The 24118-nt window shown below is 35.8% G+C and overlaps 1 protein-coding gene across 2 annotated transcripts in view; it reads right to left on the minus strand.

Moving 5' to 3' along the window:
• LOC101975743 (contactin-associated protein-like 3) overlaps positions 1-24118 on the minus strand; it is a 203046-nt gene that overhangs the window by 15751 nt on the left and 163177 nt on the right. For both annotated transcript variants that reach the window (XM_078030403.1, XM_021719995.3), the window contains exons 16-21: positions 20718-20888; positions 19002-19220; positions 8815-9054; positions 8024-8254; positions 6660-6793; positions 5869-5956 (exon numbers count right to left, since the gene is read on the minus strand). In XM_078030403.1, coding sequence (XP_077886529.1) covers positions 5869-5956; positions 6660-6793; positions 8024-8254; positions 8815-9054; positions 19002-19220; positions 20718-20888 — 1083 coding nt within the window. The remainder of the gene's footprint in view (positions 1-5868; positions 5957-6659; positions 6794-8023; positions 8255-8814; positions 9055-19001; positions 19221-20717; positions 20889-24118) is intronic.

Here is a 24118-nt window from a genome sequence, read left to right on the forward strand (position 1 = left end):
CTTGTAAATGAATTAAACCATGTGAGAAAGTTTCTCCCCCTGCCTTTTCAATTTGAAAGTGTATATTAGGGATCAAGAAGCAAAAATCTGTAAACATGAAGACAGGTTATTTGAAAATAGAAAAAATGAAAAGGGATAAAGAAAGCTTTTAGAATTTATGAAATAACATCAAAAGCACAAATATCCAAGTTATAGGAGCTCAAAATGGAGAAGAAAGAGGCAAAGGGCCAGAAAATTTATTTAAGGAAATAATGGCCATAAACTTTCCAAATCTGGAGAAAGATAAAAATATCTAAGGACAGGAAGGTAAAAGGTCTCCAAGCAGACTCAAATCCAAACAAGCCTGTACAAGGACATGCTATGATTAAACTGCCAAAATCCAGAGAGAAAGAGAATCTTGAAAACCTCAAGAGAAGAAAAGCATATCACATATAAGCAAGTTCCATTAAGGTTAGCAGCAGATTTTTCAGCAGAAACAGCACAGAGAATGGATGAGTTATTCAAAACACTCAAAGAAAAAAACTGCCAAACAAGAATACTTTACCCTAAAAGCCATCACTCAGAAATGAAAGATAAAGATTTACTCAGACAAAAATTGAGGCAGTTCAATACCACCAGACCTGATTTACAAGAGATGCCAAAGGGACGTTTTTCAAGATGAAAGCAAAACCTGATAATTAGTAACATGAAAGCATATGAAAGTATAAAACTCACTGGTAAAAGTAAGTACACAAATTAGAATTACTGTAATGGTGATATATAAATCACCTGTATCATTGGTATGAAGCTTAAAACAAAACAATTAAAATAATGACAGTGACAATAATTTGTTAAGGGATATAGAACAAAAAATATGTAATTGTGACATAAAAACAAACTATGGGAGGAGATAAAGTAAAAATATTGTTTTCCTTACATTATCAAGATGCTATCAGCCTAAAATAAATTCCTTATCACTATGTTTTATGTAAGCCTTACAGAAATCACAAAGGAAAAGGAACCAAAGCATATCACAGTCTATGTGTGATAAACCTACAACTTAAATTACACTCAACAGTGGAAAGTTGAAAGCTGTCCTCTAAAATAGGAAACAAGAGAACTGCTCAGTCTTACCATTTCTACTCAACAAAGTAGTGGAAATCTAACCAGAGCATTAGGTAAGAGAAGGAAATAAAAAGCATCAAACTGAGGTGGACACCTGTAATCCCAGCTACTTGGGGGGTTGAGGTAAGAGGATTGCAAGTTCAAGAACTGACTTACAAGAAATGCCAATGGGAACTTTTCAAGGTAAAATAAAAAAATTTTGAGACTGTTTCTTAAAATAAAAAATAAAAAGGTCTTGGGATGCAGTTTAGTCGTAAAGCACCCCTAGGTTTAAACCCCAGTATAAGAAAAACAAAACAAATGTCACAACAATAACAACAACATCAAAATACTCCCAGAAAAAAATGAACGAAAAGAAACAAGACAACAAAACAACAAATAAGAAACCTCAAAATAAAGCAAAAAGCAACCAAATTGGAAAGTAAATAAACTGTTCCTGTTTGCAGATGACATGATTTTATATTTTCACCATCCTTCAGACTCACCAAAAATCTGCTAGAATGGGTAAACAAACTCAGCAAAGTTACAGGATACATTATCAACATGCAAACATCAGTAGATTTTCTGCACAAAACAAATTATTCAGAGAAGAAATTTTTTAAAATTCCATTTACAACATCTAAAAATAATTAAATTCTTATAAATAAATTTAATTAAGGAGGCAAATGATCTATACACTGAAAATCATAAAACATTGCTGAAAGAAAATGAAGATATTCCTGGATTGATATTTCTGCATTCAAAGAATTAATATTGCCAAAATGTCTATAATTATCCAAAGCAGTCCACAGATTCAATGCAATCTGTATAAAAATTCCAATGATAGTTTTTATAGAAATAGAAAAGAATCCTAAAATTTATACAGAATCATCTTAACAAAGGAATCTTAAGCAAGTAGAACAAACCTGGGAGCATCACACTACCTACCTGATTTTAAAATGTACCACAAAAGTATAGTAATCAAAATAGCATGGTACTAGGATAAAACAGACATACAGACCAATGGCACAGAACAGAGAACCCAGAACTATGTATTTTAGCTAACTTATTTTTGACAAAGATTCCCAGAATACACAATGGAAAAAAGACAGTCTGTACAACAAATGGTCTTAGGAAAACTGGATATCCACAGGCAGAAGAATGACACTAGACTCTTATGTCACATCACTTAAAAATCAACTCAAAATGGATTGTATAGTTCAACATTCAATCTAGAACTATAAAACTAGTATATGAAGAAATATGGAAAATGCTTCTTGATGACATTCTGGGCACTGATTCTGGATATGACCTAAGAAGGATAGGTATCAAAAGTAAAAATAAACAGGTAGTGTTACAGCAACCATAAAGCTTCTGCGCAGTAAAGGAAGCAGCACAGTAAAGAGTCAATCTACAGAATGGGAGAAAATATTTACAACGTATGCATCTAATAGCAGGGCTGATACCTCAGACACATTAGGAACTCAACTCAAGAGGAAGAAAAAAAAATAACACATGGACTTCCAGGAAATTCTGTTATTTGCAACTACATGGATGAACCAGGAAGGCTATTAAACTAAGTGAAATACACCAGGCACAGAATGAAAAGCACTTGGTGATCTCACTATCTATATGTGAAATGTGAAAGTTGAACTCAGAGCAGAGAACAGAATGGTATGGGGGTTACTGGGGTTGGTGGGAACAGGAGTTGGGGAGATGTTGGTAAAAGGATATAAAATAACATCTCAGAGTCTATTTTAAGTGTTTTCCATACAAAAAATGATAAGTATATGAGGTGATGCACATGTTGATAAGTACAATTTAGCCATTCCACAATGTATACAATTTTATAACACCATTTTTTTTACCTGATTCACATATATAATTTTTGTCAATTTAAAAATTTTAATAATAAGTAATGAATAGCTTTTCATAATTAAGGACAACTTCTTATAAAACGAATGGATCTCTCTTGAGTCTACCTATTGGTCTATTTCATTTTAAGTTAATGAAATGAAACCCAAATTGCTGTCTCCAAATATGAGAAAAAATTGTGTTCATCCTTAGCTTGTTAACTAAAAAGCAGCAACTTGGAACAAAAGCCATCTTGAAATACAGTTATCTAAAACATGAAAATTTGTACTAGCCTTTAATTCAAGATGCATGCCTCTAGGTAGAGATGAAATGAAATACTTATTATTTTATTAGATCAATTGCTTCAGTCTATAAGCTTCATTGTCAAATTTCAACTTTAATTTTTACAAACTGAAATGACATGGTTTTGAATACATCACTCTTAAATAAAAATTTTTGGTTTAATGCCACTGACCTCTACATATTAATTGGTAGGAAAATAAAAATTTATGTAATACAATTTATTATTCTACTTTTTGACTAATATGAACACTATTCATAAAATATGCTTCACTTTAATCAATTTCCATAATCTATTGCATCTTTTTTAAATATTTTTTTAGTTGTTGATTTTATTTTATTTATGTATTTATATATGGTGCTAAGAAACAAACCCAGTGCCTCACACATGCCAGGCAACTGTGTGCTACCAGTCCCAGCCCTACTGCATCTTTCTTTACACACATTAAATCTGAGTCTAAATTCTTGTAAAACTACTCCTTTGCCAATTTCATTTATGGAAGACAACTTCCTATGGACATTTCTGAACACAACTCATTTTTCCTTCCAGGCACTGAAGACACTAAGGGCAGGAAGTTAATTGTTTGTGTGTTTATGCTTGTTTTGCTTATCGACCGACTCTGTCTTGGTGGCTTGAAAAAAGTAAGGACATCTGATCTGGGAATAAAGAGGAATTGGTTCACTGGAGGCAGAGAGGAACCACCTCTGCACTCACAGATTGCTTCTACTCTACCAAAGTACAGCTTGGGGTTGGTGCACCACGTGTAAGAACAATTTCTCATTTCTCTCAAACTTAGTCACCACCAGCCAGGACAGAGGGTAGAGCTCTATAGGAAATTTTTAAAGAGGAAGCAAAGTCTTTTCTACTTGTATGTTTTTAAAAATATGCACATTGATAAATTATAGGTGTATGTGTTTTTAAGATACAAAATGATGATGCTATGATTTTTTTTTGTTACATTGTGAAATAACCAAATTAAGACAACTAACTTATCGGTCACATCAAACAATTTACTGTATTGAGAACATTCAAGATCCAGCCTCCCAGTGACATTGAAATGTATAGTATTCAGCTCTTAGAAAAGACCTTACAAAAATCTGAGGCTTTGTACTCCTTGATTATTATCTCAGCATTCAACAGAATGTTAAAAATAATTATAGTTCAGCTGATGACTGAGAACTGGGTAGCAACTACTGGTTCCTAAAACTCAACACTGCCTTTGAACTTTTTGGAATCTCACAACCTTCTCTAACTGTATTCTGTTATTCCAAGGCTGACAGTTGGAGCAGTTTCTTTCATCTGTTTTTCCAATTCCTTCTGGTTTCCTATACTATAGAATAAAAAACTACTAATATCATGAAAACAGATATCCAGAAATGCCTAGGAAATACAGCCAGTTTGCTAGAGACTAGGAAAATAACTAGCAGCACTTCTATACCAGACTGCAACAGTAATGAGCATCTCCTAACACAGAATGTGAAGCAACTATCATCATTTTTGTTTCTGTTTTAACTGGTTCAATCAGATTTCCATGTATGAGAACCAGGGCTAGAGTAACAAATCATGTGAAAGGACCAATAGTACAAGCTGTTTCTCCTCCAGGACTAGCTAGATTCTTTATTGACCTTGAAGTTTTGATGACAATGCAGAATCACCACTTTAAGCTGAAATTTCCCTATCAATTCCATTTAGAAACTTACTACACACTTTCAGCAAAGAATTCAAATACCCTCCTCAAGAAACCCAATGTGCCGTCTGTGTGTGTGTGTGTGTGTGTGTGTGTGTGTGTGTGTGTGTGGTGATGGGGATGGAACCCAGGGCATTGCCCATCATGCTAGGCAACTGCTCTGCCACTGAGCCATTCCTGGAACCCTTAGTCTTATCTTTAATGCCATGTGACCAGCATAGAGCTGTCAGTTAGGCTGCACCATCTGAACTTCACACATTTGTTTTTAACATGTATGGGAACACCCTGGAGAGCACTGGGATTCATAATGCTTTCTTTAAAATAACTTAAAATTTAACTTTTATTTCTATTTAATTCATGTTGAAAAAGGAAAAATAAAGACATAAAGAATTTGATGCCTAATTAGTAAAGTATACTTTTATTTTGATTTTATGGAAAATAACTAGGGGCAGAAAAATGTCTGTGAGATATTTAGGCTGTGATTTTACAAGAGTGGCTGAGAGTAAGTGACACATCTCATTGCAACCCACAATTGTCTTCTTCTCTTAATCTTGTCTAGTTTTATCATTAAATAATTTCTGTATTTGGCTTGTGAATTCTTTGCTGAAAGTGTGTAGTAAGTTTCTAAATGTAACTTGTGAACTTAATATCTGCTTTGATTTTGGCTTTCTTGAGTTAGAAAAATACCAAGTTTTTAATGTTATGTCGATTGCCAAGTGAGGGGCAGTTGGTGGGAGAGCTTTTCAAGGAAGGTTGAAGCTCCTGGCAGGCAGCACTTAGGATTACAGATGCACTCAGATAAGAATATGGTTTCTACCTTGATTAGCACTCACTGGAAATTACCAACATGACAAAGAGCCTCTTTCAGCTTGACAAAAGCTTCCTGCATTTGCAATTTTGCAGTTCTGAGCCATGTCTTGTGGGGAGACACTCTTTCACTTACCTAAAATCATCCCCAACACAAGAGATTTGACAGCATTGAATTCCATCCCTGATGACAGAGTGGCTCTTCTCCTTGCATTCTGGTTAACCTATTAAACAGTCCACAAGAAGTAGACATGGAAATGTGAGCAATTTGGATGATAAGAGGATGGGAATCAAGGGCAGGCCAAGAAAAATGACAAAGATAAGTGATACGTTAGTGCTATCAGAAAGGTGAAAGAAACCAACTTCAAACAATAGATTATCTAGAATGGAGAAAACCCTTTCTTGAACAATTTCAGTAATACATTAAGTTCCACTTGTCCTCACTGTCTCTCCCTTTTCCCTCTATTTTTATTCATGGTATAATCCGTAGGAAATGCAATAAGCTATTTTAAATCTCAAAGTTTAATTTACTCTGGTGCTTTTTCAAAAATAGATTCTCATTTTAAGCAAGATCTTGACCTTTTCCTTGTGTTTAAATTACTGTAGCATTTATTCTTTTGTATAAAGTGGGAATGGGTTTGTCAACATTCACTATCATAAATTAGATATTTCTCTATCAAGTCAAGTAAAACATCTGAGGACAGCTTTGCATTTTAAACTATTAGTACTTACTAACAATAGCTTTGATAATCTCATTGCTAAACAAAACACTTTGATTACATGTCTGTCCTAACAAGACTTAGAGAATAATAGTGCTAAATGGGTATTTCTGTTATTAAGATGTATTATCAAATTTTTGCTTTAACTCATACATTCTGAGAGCCACTGTTTTAATTACTGTTGCCATTGTTGGATTTACTATCTTACCTCTACAAAGACCACTGCAGCTTCTCTGTTAATCTTCACATTGTGAAGTTGCCCATCAGCCAGGTTTTTAAAATCAAAGTTAAAAACATCTGGCTCTCTGTGTCTGTCTAGCTTATACCTGATCTGCAAACTTCCTGAAAACAAAACAAAACAAAAAAAGACAGTTTTAACTAAAACAAAACTTTACAAAAATTGCCCACGCAGGTTCTAAATCACATTAAATTTTCTAAATACAATTTGAATTTATGGAGCATTTTTTTTGGTGGAACAATATATACTTCTCCGGGAAAATTGATCGTCTATGAGCTATTTTAGGGCCACATTCTAAATCTAGTTACTATTTTAAAAGTTAATATCAAATGGATTATAATGAGCAATCTCCTTTCCAACATCCTCAATTTTCCTTAACTAAATGAAAAAGTTTAAGTTGAGCATATGAAAACTCTGAGCCAGGCTCTAAGTCAATTATTAATGTGATAGTCATATTATTAAATGGTAAAACCTCAAGCAATACTGCATTAATGTTCAGGTTCTTTAACTTCTTTTAATCTGATTTCACTGCATTTTAATGTATTGTTGATGTTTGCATAATTAATTTTTTCCTTACGTGATCAGGATTTTTTCCCCTAATGTTTGTGCCATAAGAAAGAAATAGAGAAAACAGAAATATATTGTTTGTTGCTGTAACCAAATCTCTCATTCCACATACTGTGCTTCTTCACAGATGGAGCTCAATAATTCTCTTAATACTTATAATGAATCATGTGGTTTATGCATATCCATAGAAACTAGTTTAAGGTTGTTTGTTCTTCAACTGTGTACTCCTGAAAAAGCCTTAGCAGGCTTCAGCTGGGTGGGTCACTCAACTTTTTCATATACGCATGACACTAGTGATTTCTCAACTACTAATAGATAAAGAACCATCATAAATAAATCTAATAAAATCTAAAAAAATAAAAATAAATAAAAGAACCATCATATTTATTGGATGCTTATGGATATTGTCTTTTCTATGGTTTAAATATTTCTTTATTTTTTTTTCTTAAAGGGAACTGGAAATATTTTCCATGTATTAAACAAGATATTTCAAAATGAACTACAAAACTCAATTCATACATAGAAGCATAGGCCCTCGGGCAATCACAGGAAGCACAGTTTTACACCAAACCCATAAAATAATCAAACGTTTATGGGAGAAAGGCATCTTAATTTAATTGTTGAAATGTTAACTTTTGCTGTAAACATTTGGGGGTATAATGAAAAATAAAGCAACTGTAGTAAAGCCTGGTTTGTGGCTGGATCAGAAAGGCCTGTGGCTTTATGGTCACATTTTTCTAACTCAGTTTCATGGTTCTCATACTCACCATTGGAGGCAAGGATAACTGAAAGGTACTCCTCATAGACAGAGCTCACAAACAGCAGCAGGCTGGGAGTCCCCGTGGTTCGGAAGCTCAAGGTGACTATTTCCCTGGTTAGTGTTAGCTCCTCATGAAATAAAGCTGCTAAGGAGCTGGAGTTTCCATTGAAGGTGTAATTGTGATGCTCTTGAAAACTGTAGATTATGGAGGAACCAGCTCCAAAATAGGCAGAAATCTCTAGACAAAATTTTTGTTTTGTTAGTAATACATAAGTGCATACACTTGCTTTATGCACATTTTTTAAAAAACCTAATCGTTCACTATCCCAAGAGAGAAAATAATAATGGCATTTTTACTGTTTCATTTTACCTTTATAATTTTAAGGTTAAAAATGTATATACTCTTATTTATCTAATACAATATTACACATAGCTAACTCATTCTCTATTATTTTCATAACTTGATTTTGTAATGATAAATATTTCACTGTTGCCTTCAAAATGTTTCATCTTAGATTTACATAAAATTAAGTCTCTAGTCTAAACATATAATTCAGAGGTTTTTCCTCTCCATGGGTCATTTCACTGGCAATCCAGAAACGACTGCTACCAGAGCTAACAGAAGTAGCCAGCAGTGGCTTCTCAAAACAGATTCCTATCTCTTCCTGAATTTCACAGAGGATTTGGGACAGAAATTCTATTTCAAATCATCACATAGAGTTGCTTTCCTTTCTTTATAGCATCATATGCCAGAACATTCGTCATGTTGTACCTGAAACCTCCTTCTTGGCCACTTACCATGTGAGCAGAATGGGCCCTCATAGGCAGAGGATGTACAGTCGCAAGCCACTCCTCTGTGCCGTTCTTGACATCTCCCCCCATTGTGACACAAGTGTCCATAGCTGCTGCAGTGTCCTGCACACCCTGCCTCGACTCCTGGAGTCACCTTGGCTCTTCCCTCCAGGTCCAGAGCTATCCCATTCAACTGCAGAAACCGAATGCACCCCAGAAAGCCCCTCTGCCTGCTGGCTGTTCCACCTGCAAGGGAAACACTGTAAATGGCAGCACAGTTCCTCCTGTGCTATTGGCAAGTCAACATTCCACCTGAGGTCTTGTGGACAAGATCAAAAACCAGGACCTTTAAAAATGTTCTCTAGGAGATCCAAGATGGTGGGCTAGAGGAAGGCTGCATTCTGTGTTGCTCTGTGACCTGAATTCAAGTAGTGGGGAATACTGTTTTTCTGTGAGTTATTAGAGGACCCCCAACAGCTACGCCAGAACATCAAAGCACAGGTCCCTTGCTGCAAACCCACATAGGATCCTGGTTGTGGCTGCCTATGCGCAGGACCTCTGGCCACCATTCCTCTGTGCAATCCCATGAGGCTCCCCTGTTGCCTCCATCTTGGGACATTGTAATCACTGCCATAGTCCCTTACTTGCGATAGCCTGCACCTGGGGACACCAAACAGGGTCTGAAGACAGCCACCAGCCACAACACTGTACACCACAGAGCTGCATCCCTGAACATGACACTCAATGCCACTGCCCACCCTTGGGACACCTTTGTCGCCATCTTTAGTTGGGGCAACTCCTAGTTTGGCAAACCTGCTGGGTCCTAGAAGCAATGTCAAAGTACCTATAGTCCCCAACCTCCTCCTCCCCTGCAGCCACTAACCAGGCACAGTGCTTTCGGCTATGCGGCAAGCTGGCAAGCCTGGCCCTGAACTGCCCAATACAAAACAGCTCTCTAGGACAGGTGCGCAGCCCCCAGAGCACAGTCCATAAGATCTCTGGAGAGAGAGGTTCCTGATTGGGAAGTAGAAAGAAAGGGGGTGAGTGAGATACAGAGTTTAGAGAGTACATTAGATACCAGGAATTGTGAGGTCTATGGTCTATAGGTGATATAAGGAGATAAGACCAGGCACCTACATCACATGAGTAGGCCCCAAAGGAGATACTTAAGATGCTGTCTCCCACTGGGGACATGCAACTACTATATGCCACTTCCAGGAGCTCCGTCCCCAAGACCAACCCTCCTACCCTAATAATCTTCACTAGCCTAAGGGTGGAGATACCAGCAAACAATAGACAATCCCAGCTACTGGATGAGTAGGGAAGCAGGAAAGATACTGAACTCCAACAAAAACAATCCTTGTATTTTCCTTTGAGATTTTTTCTTTTCTCTTTTTTCCCCTTTCTCTCTCTCTTTTCCCACCTCCACATCCCCAACATTTGTGAAAATAAGTATTTTTCATGGATTAGGCTATTGAGGACTGGAATGTCTGTGTAGTATATGACAGTTGTGTTGTATATTCTTTTATCTCCTATTTCTACATTTTTATTTTTCTTAATTTTTATGGTTATTTGTTTTTTGTATTCTATTGTCTTCTCACTTACTAGTCTTGTCAAAATCACTTTCTCTCTTTTCTCCTGCTACTAGCCAACTAGATTCCTTTTTCAAGCTTCCTAAGATCTAATAAGTCTTTATATCCTTACCTCCTACCTCCTTAACATCTCATCCTATACCACACCCCCGTTTGGTTCTCTTTGTTCACCATCTGAAACTGTGGACCCTTTTGCAAACCTACTATTTATATTGTAGATAATAATTAAACTCAACATTTCTGCATATTGTGACTAACCCACAAATGTCTTAATAGTGGTTATTTGGTTCAAGGTTGTATATTGTTTGTAATGGGATCTGTTAATATTATTCTCCCCCTTAAAAGAGAGGTATTGGAACCCTGCAGGGACACTATATGCCTATAGGGTAAAAACTGTAACACCTTGGATCTGTAGTGCTATAAGGGAAGACATACAAACAACATGAGAAAACAAGGGAATAAAGTGCCCTAAACAAACCAAGATACTATATTACTAGAATTCATGGCCAGCAGAGCAGAAGAAATGACAGAGAAGGAGTTCAGGATGTACATAATTAAACTGTTCTGTGCATTAAAGAATGATATAAGAGAGCAAATACAGGCAGCAAAAGATCATTACAATAAAGAGTTACAAAGCCAATATAGGAAACAAAAGATTCCTTCAAAAAGGAGATGGAGGTTCTGAGGGAAAAAAACAGAAGTCCTTGAAATGAAGGAAAAAAATAAACCAAATTAAAAACACAATAGAAAGCATCACCAACAGGTTAGATCATTTGGAAGACAAAACCTCAGACAATAAAGAGAAAACATATAATCTTGAAATAAAGTTGACCACACAATGAAACCATGAGCAGAACATTCAAGAATTATGAGATAACATAAAAAGACCAAATTTAAGAATTATTGGGATAGAGGAAGGCATAGAGTTACAAACCAAAGAAATGAACAATCTATTCAATAAAACAGAAAAATTTCCAAATATGAAGGATGAATTGGAAAATCAAATACAAGAGACTTATAGGACACCAAATGTACAAAATCATAACAGATCCACACCGAGGCACATTATAATGAAAACACCTAGCATACAGAATGGGAGAATTTTAAAAGCTATAAGAGAAAGGAATCAGATTACAAATAGGAGAAAACCAATTAGGCTATCTGCAGATTTTCCAACTCAGATCCTGAAAGCTAGAAGATCCTAGAAAAACATATGCCAAGCTCTGAAAGAAACCAAGAATCTTATATCAGCAAAATTAAGCTTTAGATGTGATGATGAAACAAAAACCTTCTATGATACACAAAATTTTAAAAAATTTACAACCAGAAAGCCTGCATTACAGAACATACTCAGCAAGATATTTCACGAGAAGGAAACAAAATCAACAATAAAAATAAGCAATGGTAGGTTTTACACTAAAAGAAAAACCAATCAAAGGAAAAACCAAGTCAAGTTATATAGTAAAAATAAACAAAAGTGACTAGAAATATAAATCACGTCTCAATAATAAACCTGAATGTTAATGGCTTAAGCTCATCAATCAAAAGACAGACAGGCAGATTTGATTTAAAATAGACCCAACAATATGCTGCCTTCAAGAGACTCCTCTCTTAGAAAAAGACATCCACAGATGGAAGATGAAAGATTGGGAAAAAGATATCCCTCACATGGACTACAGTAAGAAACAGGGGTTTCCATACTCATCAAATAAAGTAAACTTCAAGCCAAAGTTAATCAAAAGGAATAAAGAAGGATATTATATACTGCTTAAGGGAACCATACATTAACAAGACATAACAATTATAAATCTATATGCTGCAAACAATGGAACATCTATGTTCATCAAACAAACTCTTCTCAATTTCAAGAGTCAAATAGACCACAACACAATAATACGGGGTGAGTTTAACACACCTCTTTCACCATTGGACAGACCTTCCAAACAAAGGTTAAACAAAGAAACTATAGAACTCAATAATACAATCAATTAGACTTACCATACATATATAGAATATTTCATCCATCAATGAGTGAAATACACTTTCTTCTCAGCAACACATGGATCCTTCTCTAAAATAGACCATATATCATGCCACAAAGTAACTCTTAGCAAATCCAAAAAACAGAGATACTACTCTATATTCTATCAGATCACAATGGAATAAAATTAGAAATCAATGATAAAATAAAAAATAGGAGCTACTCTAACACCCGGAGACTAAATATGCTATTGAATGAACAATGGATTGCAGAAGACATTAAAGAGGAGATTAAAAAGTTCTTAGAGGTAAATGAGAATACTTATACAACATACTGAAATATCTAGGACACTATGAAGGCAGTACTAAGAGGAAAGTTATTGCATGGAGTTCATTCCTTAAAAGAAGAAAAAGTCAACAAACAAATGATTTAAAATTACATCTCAATACCTTAGAAAAAGAACAAACCAAAAAAGTAGAAGCAGGAAATAATTAAAATCAGAGCTGAAATCAATGAAACTGAAATAAAAGAAACAATTAAAAAATTTGACAAAACAAAAAATTAGTTCTTTGAAAAAAATAAATAAAATTGATAAACCCTTAGCTGTGCTAACGAAGAGAAGGAGAGAGAAAACTCAAATAACTAACATCCATGATGAAAAAGGAAATATCAAAATGGACACTACAGAAATACAGAAGATAATTAGCAATGATTTTGAAAATTTGTACTTCAATAAAATAGAAAATATTGACAGCATTGACAAATTTCTAGAGTCATATGATTTGCCCAAACTGAATCAGGATGATATATACAAGTTAAACAGATCAATTTCAAGCAATGAAATAGAAGATGCCATCATAAGCCTACCAAGAGAAGCCCAGGACCAGATGGATACATAGCTAAGCTCTATAAGACCTTCAAAGAAGAACTAATACCAACACTCCTAAAATTATTCCATTAAAGAGAAAAAAAGGAAAAAAAATTCCAAACTCATTCTATGAGGCCAGTATTACTCTGATTCCAAAACCAGGCAAAGACACATCAAAGAAAGAAAACTTCAGACCATTATCTCTAATGAACATAGATGCAAAAAATTTTCAATAAAAATTCTGGCAAATCTAATACAAAAACATATTAAAATGATAGTGTACCACAATCCAGTGGGGTTCACCCCAGGTTGGTTCAGCATATAGAAATCAATAAATGTAATTGGTCACATCAATAGTCTTAAAGATAAGTACCATATAATCATCTCAATATATGCAGAAAAAGCATTCTAAAAATATAGCAACCCTTCATGTTCAAAACTAGAAAAACCAGGGATAATAGGAACCATATCTCAACATTATAAAAGCTATCTATGCTAAGCCCAAGGCTAACAACATTCTAAATGGAGAAAAATTGAAAACATTCCCTCGAAATACTGGAACAAGACAGGGATGCCCTCCATCACCACTTCTTTTTTTCCTAATTTCTTTATTTGTTTTAATTAGTTATAAATGACAGTAGAATGCATTTATATACTTTGATATATCACACATAGATGGAATATAATTTCTCACTTTTCTGAGTGTACATGTTGCAGAATCAATGTTGCTCATGTAGTCACATATATACATACAGCAATAATGTCTTTTTCATTCTACTATTTTTCCTATCCTCATATCCTCTTCCCTCCCCTCCCATCACTTCCCTCTACCTAATCTAAGGTAACGCTCTTCTTCCCTCGTGCCCCGCACCGTATTATGAATTAGCATTTGCCTATTAGAGAAAACATTCGGCCTTTGGTTTTGTTGGATTGACTTATTTCACTTAGCATATTCTCCAATTCCAACCATTTACTGGCAGATGCCATAATTTTGCTGGTAGGACTGCAAATTGGTGCAACTACTATGGAAAGCAGTATGGAGATTCCTCAGAAAATTGGGAATAGAACTACCATTTGACCCAGCTATCCTACTCATTGGTTTATACCCCAAAGACTTAAAATCAGCATACTATAGTGACACACACACATCAATTTTTACAGCAGCTCAATTCACAATAGCTAGTCTATGGAACAAACCTAGGTGTCCCTCAATAGATAAATGGATAATGAAAATGTGGTGTATATAATCTTTTACCACTTCTATTTAGTTCTTGAAACTCTAGCCATAGCAATGAGACAGATGAAAGAAATTAAAGGGATACGCATAGGAAAAGAATTCAAACTATCACTATTTGCTGATGACATGATTTCATACCTAGAGGATCCAAAAAATTCCACCAGAAAACATCCAGAACTAATAAATGAATTCAATGAAGTAGCAGGATATAAGATCAACACCCATAAATCAAAGGCATTTCTATACATCAGTGACAAATCCTCTGAAAGAGAAACTAAGAGAACTACCCCATTTACAATAACCTCAAAAAATCAAATAAAAATAAAATAAAAAACTTGAGAATGAACTGAATGAAAGAGGTGAAAGACCTCTACAATGAAAACTATAGAATACTCAAGAAAGAAATTAAAGACGACCTAAGAAGATGAAAAGATCCTCCTTGTTCTTGAATAGGCAGAATTAATATTGTCAAAATGACCATACTACCAAAAGCACTATACAGATTTAATGCAATTCCAATCAAAATCCCAATGACATTCCTCATAGAAATAGAAAAAGCAGTCATAAAACTCATCTGGAAAAATAAGAGACCTAGAATAGCCAAAGCAATCCTTAGCAAGAAGAGTGAATCAGACTGCATCATGCCACACCTTAAACTATACTACAAAGCCATAGTAACAAAAACAACATGTTATTGGCACCAAAATAGACTTGTAGACCAATGGTACAGAATAGAGGACACAGAGACAACCACCAAAATACAGTTACCTCATACTAGACAAAGGTGCCAAAAACACTTATTGGAAAAAAGATAGCCTCTTCAACAAATGGTGCTGGGAAAACTGGAAATCCATATGCATCATAATGAATTAAGCCCCTATCTCTCACCATGCACATAACTCAACACAAAGCTGATCAGGGACCTAGGAATTAGACCAGAGACCCTGCACCTAATGAAGAAAAAGTAGACCTAAATCTTCATCATGTCAGATTAGGCCTAAACTATCTTAACAAGACTCCTATAGTGCAAGAAATAAAATCAAGAATTAATAAATGGGAGGGATTCAAACTGAAAAGTTTCTTTTCAGCAAAAGAAACAATCAGTGAGGTGAAGAGACAGCTTACAGAATGGGAGCAAATTTTTACCACATGCACATCAGATAGAGCACTAATTTCTAGGGTACATATAAAGAACTCAAAAAACTTAACATCAATAATAATAATAATAATAATAATAACAACAACAACAACAACAACCCAATCAATAAATGGGCTAAGGAACTGAACAGATACTTCTCAGAAGATGATTAACAAATTTATGGAAAAATGTTCAATATCTCTAGCAACTGAAGAATGCAAATGAAAACTACTCTAAGATTTTATCTCACTCCAGTCAGAATGGCCGCTAGAGAATGTGGGGGAAAAGGCACAATCATACATTGCTGGTAGGACTGCAAATCAGTGCAACCAATCTGGAAAGCAATATGGAGATTCCTTGGCAAACTTGAGATAGAACCACCATTTGACCCAGCTATCCCACTCCTTGGTTTATATCCAAAGACTTAAAAACAGCATACTTTAGTGATGCAGTCACATCAATATATATAGCAGCAAAATTCAAAAATAGCTAAATTGTGGAACAAACCTAGATGCCCTTCGGTAGATGAATGGATAAAGAAACTGAGGTATGTATACACAGTGAAATATTACTCAGCATTAAAAGAGAATAAAATCATGGTATTTGCAGGTAAATGGATAGAATTAGAGAACATTATGCTAAGTGAAGTAAGCCAATCCCAAAAGACCAAAGGCCAAATGATGCCGATACATAAGTGGAGTGAGGGGGAGCATGGGAAGCATGGAGGAACTTTGGATAGGGCAAAGGAGAAGGAGAAGGGAGGGGGCATGGGGGTAGGAAAGATGGTGGAATGAGATGGATATCATTACCCTAAGTACACATATGAAGACACAAATAGTGTGACTCTACTTTGTGTACAACCAGAGAAATGAAAAATTGTGCAATATATGTGTACTATGGATTGATATGCATCCTGCTGTAATGTATAACAAATTAGAATATATAAATTTTAAAAAATAAAATAAAAAAAGAAAAAATGTTCTCTAAACAAATGCAATTTTGAAAACATAATTGTGACCAATTGTTGAGAATTATTAAGCAGCACTGAATAAACCACTAATATAAATATATTTTTAAAAGTTGAAGTTAGTAAATATTCTAAAAACACTTCTTCAGGTTACATTTATTTTTTTAGTTATAGATGGACAAATACCTTTATTTTGTTTATTTTTTTATGTGGTGCTGAGGATGAAACCCAGGGCCCCCGCATGTGCTACGCCAGCGCTCTACCGCTGAGCCACAACCTTAGCCCTTCAGGTTACATTTTAAAAGATGTTTACATTTTTCCTTTATAAAACATGAAATAAAGATCCATGATCATATTTATTTATTGTTTGTTTGTAGATGGACACAATAACTTTATTTTATTTATTTACTTTTATGTGGTTCCGGGAATCAAACCCAGTGCCTCATGCATGCTAGGCAAGCACTCTACCACTGAGCCACAACCCGGGCCCCCATGATCATTTTTAAATAATTTAAATAATGTGTCTTGAAAGGTTATGTAGCTGAAAATCTCTAATTATATATGATGTGAACTTCTTTTTTTGAAGAACTCTCAGTACTAAAGCTGTGAAGAGAAACTGAGGAGGGAGCAATAAAGAGGACACAAGGGTGCAGCCATGAATGAGGACCCCAGGCTTACTGGCTGGATCCCATTAATCCAGGGTCATAGTGGTGTAACACAGCCTGAACACTATGCTCCTCTGTAATTTTCTTAACTCTCATGTGAGTTTAAGGTGATAGTTCTCAAACATGGAAGTACAGGTGTAACTGCAGAGCTTGTTAAAAAACACAAATCTCATACTTAGGGTACCCCATATCTGAACTTTCAACTAGCTTCTCAAGGCATTAGAAATCTTACTCTGTAGGGATGCTAATTCTAAGTGAATTTCATGCAAACTTGGCTTCAAGAAATTCCATTAATTTACCCTTAGGATTATAAATCAGAAAATAAAATTGTGTAAGCTGAGCTGTAGTTTGATGATTTGAAGTGAAGCTTTATATCAATAAGAACTAATTGTGCTTGAAGCCAATTTTTAAGGAGCCCTGGGTTGTACACCGCCCCCCCCCAACTCCCACCCCCACCACACACAATTGCTTAAATTCACTGAATAACATTAGATCCTCTTTGGTGTAGGTATATTCCAGCTTACTAACTTGTGATTTATATTTGTTTTTATTGAATTTTGTTTTCATTTACTTTAAAAGACATGAGAAATGACCAAGTGAGAGCTACTTGGTTAATCTGCTTACTTTCCAAATTAGAATAGAGTTGCTTGAAACGTAACGAGACATTTTTTTTCCTTGAGAAAAACAATAATAAAATGACAAATAAATAAAGGAAAGATTCCATTGTCCAGAGCTATCTCTTCCCCAACCTTCCATAGGGGGAATAAAACCCAAGGACTTCACCACTGAGATTCATTCCCAACTCTTTTTTTTTAAAAAAATTTTGAGACAGGGTCTAAGTTGCAGAGGCTAGCCTCAACTTGTGATCTTCCTACTTTGGCCTCACAAATCACTGGAATTATAGTCATGTGCTACTATGCACAGTTTGAGCTGTAATCTTTAAAGGATGGGGAACAAAGGAGTCAGACATGGTTTTGAACATGACCAATGTGAACACAGAGAAGCAGAAGTAGAATAGGACAAGGGAGGCCAGGAACATCTCGAGATGGGGGTGTTTCTTGCCAGGGACAGACACACTAGACGACTTCTGTGACATGGTCTCCTGTGGTCTGTTTTGAGGGTACACTGGAGGATTCTGTCCTAATTGCAAGGCAGGTTCTCTAATTCTACAGAGATTTAAAATAGGAGAAATAGATAAAAATGGCTAAATGTTCGATAAAATAGTATTGATGAGAAGTAGCTGAAGAAAATGCAAATTGGCTATTACATTGAGTATAAATTTGGAAATTCTAATTGGGTCAGTTTGGGTTTCTGTGGTTCAAGTCAGTCAATCTCTCTGAGGCTGCATTATCTTCTCAGTAAATTGGGCAAAACAGCATCTGTAAAAGGAGATATTAAATATTAAATATGAAGGTCTTACAAATAGTGCTGCAGTCTCTATTGTCATCATTGCTGTTATTGCTAATTTTTTTTTTTATATCAGCGTTTGAACTCAGGGGAACTCAACCACTGAGCCACATCTCCAGTTCTTTTTTTTGTATTTTATTTAGAGACAGGGTCTTAGCACCTCACTGAGTTGCTGAGGCTGGCTTTGAACTCATGATCCTCTTGCCTCAGCTTCCTGAGCTGCTGGGATTGCAGGCATGTGTCACCATGCCTGGTTTATCACTGCTTTTTTAAATTACAGTTTCTTTTGGTCCAGCTGCACTTAGAGCACAGCTCAGTTATAAACCATCAGTACTCACCAATGAAGAGCTGGCTGTTGAGCTGCAAGAGGAGGTGCCCACCAGTGGGGGCAGGTTGAAACTTTTGAGGGAGCTGATCCACTTGGAGAGATGCTTCTTTAACATTTCTTTCTGCCTTCACGTGGTGCCATCGGTTGTCATTAAAGGGAGTGGGTGACTGTACTGTGACTTCACAAGGACCATTCCCCACATCAAAGGAGAAGGTCACTTCTGTGGGAGCTGGAAATTATAGATATGAAAGTTTCTCAAGTTAATTCAAAAGGGAGAAAATGTAATCCTGAGTGGACATGAAAACAGTATTGTGGCATGCTCATAATGAATAGGGCAGTGATGCAGGAAAGAATTACTTAGAGTTGGTTAGGGGGGAAAATAAATTTGAATCCTGGAGAAAGAAAAACAAAACTGATTTTAATACATTCTTTCTCAGAGTTTGTTATGGTTGAGATATGAGATGTCCCCCAAAAGCTCATATGTGAATCAATACAAAAGGGTTAGAGGTGCACTGATTGAGTTATGTGTTAATCAATGTGTTAATCCATTAATAGGAATTAACTTGTTGGCAACAGTAGGCAGATAAGGTGTGGCTGGAGGAGGAAGGTCCCTGAGGACATGCTTTGGGGGTTTATATTTTGTTCTTGGTAAGTACAGCTCACTCTCTTTGCTTCCTGGTGCCAGGTCCTGAGCTGCTTTCCTTCTCCACACTCTTAGGCCATTATGTTCTGTCTCAACTCAGGCCTCAAGGAATGGAGTTGGCCATCTATAGACAGAGACCTCTTAAACAACGAGCCTCCAAATAAACTTTTCCTCCTCTAATTGTTCTTATCAGGTCTTTTGGTTACAGCAGTGAAAAAGCTGACTAAAACAGAGTTTAATTGCTCATCTTGCTAAGCTCTAAATAGCAGACATTTACCTAGAGAAAGAAATCTAGCATGTGATCTGGCTTCACATAAATGATTTTGCTTAAAGGTGATTTACAACTTCATATAATTTAAAAAATCGTAAGTGAAATCTTTGACCATAAGAAATAAAGATTTGCACATGTGATTAAATAATGTGAGCAGTCAATTCAGTCAAATAATTTTTAATTTAGTAGAAATTAGTTATTTGACCAGTCTGATTTAATCTCCTGACTGCACACAGAAGTAAAGTAGCACCAAACCATTATAATCTATTGTATATCTCAGGAGATGTTGTTTCACTCTCTACCTGCTATAGTTTGGATAACACCCAAAGGCTCAGGTGTTATTAAAGTCTTGGTCCTCAGGGTAGTGCTATTGGGAAGTGGAACCTTTGGAAGGCAGGACCTTCCAGGAAGGTCTTTAGGTAATTGAGAGGGCATGGCCTTGAAGAGGACTGTGGGGCCTTAGCCCTTTCCTCTTTCTCTGTTTTTCCTGGCTCAGGGGCAAGCACATGCTCCCATGATGAAATACTGCCCTCACTAGAGGTCCAATACTATATAGCCACTCTATTTTGGGCTGAAACCTCTAGAACCATGAGCCAAAATAAACCTTTCTAAGTTAACTGCCTTAGATATTGTTTTATAAGGATAGAATGCTGACTTCTTTAAGATAAAAGAATTTTTTTTAAATAATAGAATTTTGGTATTTATAAAAGTATACTTGATAAGGAAGCATGGCAGCAGATTAGGAATGAGAATACTATAGGTTTATTGCTCATTACTGAGCATTCTGTGGCTTTGTCTCAGTGGCAACTCACCGCGCAGTTCTAGTCTGATAAAGTCTGTGATACCCAGGTTCTCTACAAACACCCCAGAAGAAGCTGTTGTCTTAAAAAAGAAAGACACATCAGCACTGAGCTCTCCACGGAATGTAGGGAAATGAAGATACGAAGTCTCAGTATTGAATGAAGCTGAATTCCAAAATGAATCTGTTTATTAAAAAAAAAAGAGTGAAAGTAATAGTGAAACAAAACAATACTTGCATTTTATGTGTCTAGCATTTATTTTTACCATTAAATGCATTACTCATCTATGGAAGTCTTCATTTTGAGGTTCTTCTGGACATGAAGCCATGATATGAATATCCAAAAGGTGATTACTTGGATCATTAAGATTCTGGACATGGATAACTGAGTAGAATCACTATGGAAATGGTCTTTATTTTTAAACACTTCTAATTTAAGGAGTAAAAATGACTTTTGATTTTGATTTTAATCTGCATTGATTTGTGTAACTTTTACCAAAATTGAGAGATCTCCCTCTTGATAGCTATCCCCTTAAACTCACATCCTTTCTTCCTCATCCCTTTATAGTTTGCCTTTTCCAAAGGTCGTATAAAGAGTGATGCAGTTTTTAACATTTCAAGATTGGCTCCTTTCACTCAGTATAATGGCTTTGAGATCCACTCACATTGTTGTACATATAAATATCTGCTTCTTCCTCCTACTGACTTCTCTAATGTAGATATGCTATCATTTGACCAACCTGAAGAACATTGAGCATCATTTCCAGATTTGGGAATAGAGCTGCTATAACATTTGTGTACAGTTTTTCTGGTGAACATAAGTTTTCATTTCTCCAGGTTAGTAAATACCCAGCGTGGAATTTCTGGATCATATGGTAGGTATGTATTTAACTCTAAAACAAACTGCCAAACAGTTTTCTCGAGTGGCTGTACATTTGTCATTTCCGTCAACAATGTATGAGTATTTTTACATCCTCACACAGCACTTGGCATTAGAAGTTTTTGTTTGTTTTTTGGCAATTCACATTGGTGTGTTGTGGTATCAATTTGCCTTTCCTAATGGCTGATGTTGTAGAATGTCTTCTCATGTACATCTGTGCTATCCTTATATCCTTTTTGATGAAGTGTCTCCTCAGTTCGGGGAGAATCAACATCTTTCCTATATTGAGTTTTCCAATCATGGACACAGTATGTGTCTCCTCTTATTTATATTTTCTTGATTTTTGCCTTCAGTCTTTTATAGATTTCAAGTAAACATGTTTTGTTGCATGTCAGTAGGGTGGGTTGTGTGTGTGTGTGTGTGTGTGTTTAAATTCCTTGAGATTTTCTGTGAAAACAGTCATATAATATAATATATATATATATATATATATATATATATATATATATATAATTTTATTTATTTCAATCTGTGTATGTTTATTTATTTTATTACACAATTGCAGGCTTTGTCTTGTTCTCAATCTCAGGAGAAAACAATTCAGTTTTTTACTACTTATTACAATGCTAGCTTTGTTTTGTGTAGATATTCTTTCTTGAGCTAAGAAAGTTCTATTGCTGTTTTGCTAAGCATTTTATTATAAATTATTATGCTGCATCAGTTATCATGATAATTCAAATTATCATTTAATCAATTCATTCAGAATAAAACCTTGACATGTGATTTTTATTATCTAAACTATTAGTCATAACATTCAGAAACACTAGGACTTTCTCCCAGAGCAATTCCTTGTACAGGCCCCATGGAGAACCTTGGGTCCCATAGGCTCCACAGAATTTCTCTGTCTTAGAGGTCAGCATTGCTACTGGGGCCTTGGTGGACCTCTGATTCAGGCAACATTGGAGAGTTCTGGGCAGAGGACTTACATGACAAGACTTCATTCACACTGGTGGTTGTGCTGAGAATAAGCCTGAGTGAGCAAAGACAGAGGCAGGCAGAACATTTCAAGAATGGAACAATAATCCAGGCCAGGTAGCAACGGAAGTGGTGAGGTGTGGTCTCAGTTTAAGGGGTGATGAGAAGAATGGAATTGTCACGCACTGGATTGGGGAAAGTTGTAGAAATTATTTTCTTTCCCACCCCCTGCTTTGTCAGGGTGAATCTGAAGCATCTATTAAGGCACAAGCAGAGGTTCATCGTCCAGTCAGGTGGGCAAGCCTGAAGCTCAGTTATTGGGCTTGAGGTATAAAGGGGGTTACTGAGTATTTAAAGCCAAGAGACTGATGGGAAGAGATCATTCTCATGCAGAGAAGGACAAGGTCAATGAGGGGAACAATGAACATCCCAACATGAGCCTATCGGTGAATATAAATACTGGAGGGAGGAGGGAGGGAGTAAAATGCAGACTTTGTGGTATGTTGGTGGCCTGGTAAGGAAAGTGAATTAAAAAGTGAATCATGATGGAGTCCAAAGTGGCTGGCCAGTCCATTAAGAGGAAAACTGAAAAATAATAATTGGGTTTATCACACTGGCGACCTGGAAGAGAGCAGTGTGTAGGGAGGGAAGAAGGACAAACCTTGATGGAGTTTATTTAGAAGAGACCATAAGGATGGAAATGAAGATAGAACACATGTTTTTTGTTTTTCAGAAAGTTAAGATCATCAAAATTCCTGGGTAACATTCAGAATTAATTAATATTTAATGGGATTAATTAATACCATAGAATTCTGCCTATAATGGGCTCTGCCCTTTCATTTTCTCATTATCTTCTGGATTTTAGGCATATCAGTACTCATCAAAGTACTTGTACTTAAAACTTAGTAGGCATGTATAGGCTGAGCATACATAATCAAATAATCCGAAGTCTAAAATGAATGAAAATCAGAAACTTTGAGTATTGACAGAACAAGTAGAAAATTTCACCCTGACCTCATATGGTAAGTTGCAGTCGAAATGCAGGTGAACTAAAAAGTATTGTGTTAAATCAGTGCCATGTGCATAAGGTCATAAAAAGCATGAATGAATTTAGTGTTTAGACTTGGGATTCATTTACAAGATTTCTCATTATGTATATGCAAATATCCTCAAATCCCCGATTCCCCCCCCCCGAAAAAAATCAAAAACAAAAACAAAACCTGAAATCTAAAATGATTTTAGATTTTAGGTCCCAAGAATTTTAGATAAGGGATCTAAAAGGAATAAAACTTTGCTGCCTTAAAATTAGTAAGTGGGATAAGGTATAGAAAGTGCTGCCAAGCATAGTGGCACATGTCTGTAATCGCAGAAGAACTGCAAATTTGAGGCCAGCCTCAGCGATTCAGCAAGACTCTCAGCAACTTGAGACCCTGTCTCAATATAAAAAATAAAAGGGGCTGGGGACATGGCTCAGTGGTAAAGCACCCGTGGGTTCAGCCCCCAGTACTGGGAAAAAAAAGAAAAGATAAATTTTGTTAACCAAGTAACAAATTATTTCA

The sequence above is a fragment of the Ictidomys tridecemlineatus genome, chromosome 13 (assembly GCF_052094955.1).
Source record: "Ictidomys tridecemlineatus isolate mIctTri1 chromosome 13, mIctTri1.hap1, whole genome shotgun sequence".
NCBI classification, from domain to species: Eukaryota; Metazoa; Chordata; class Mammalia; order Rodentia; family Sciuridae; genus Ictidomys; species Ictidomys tridecemlineatus.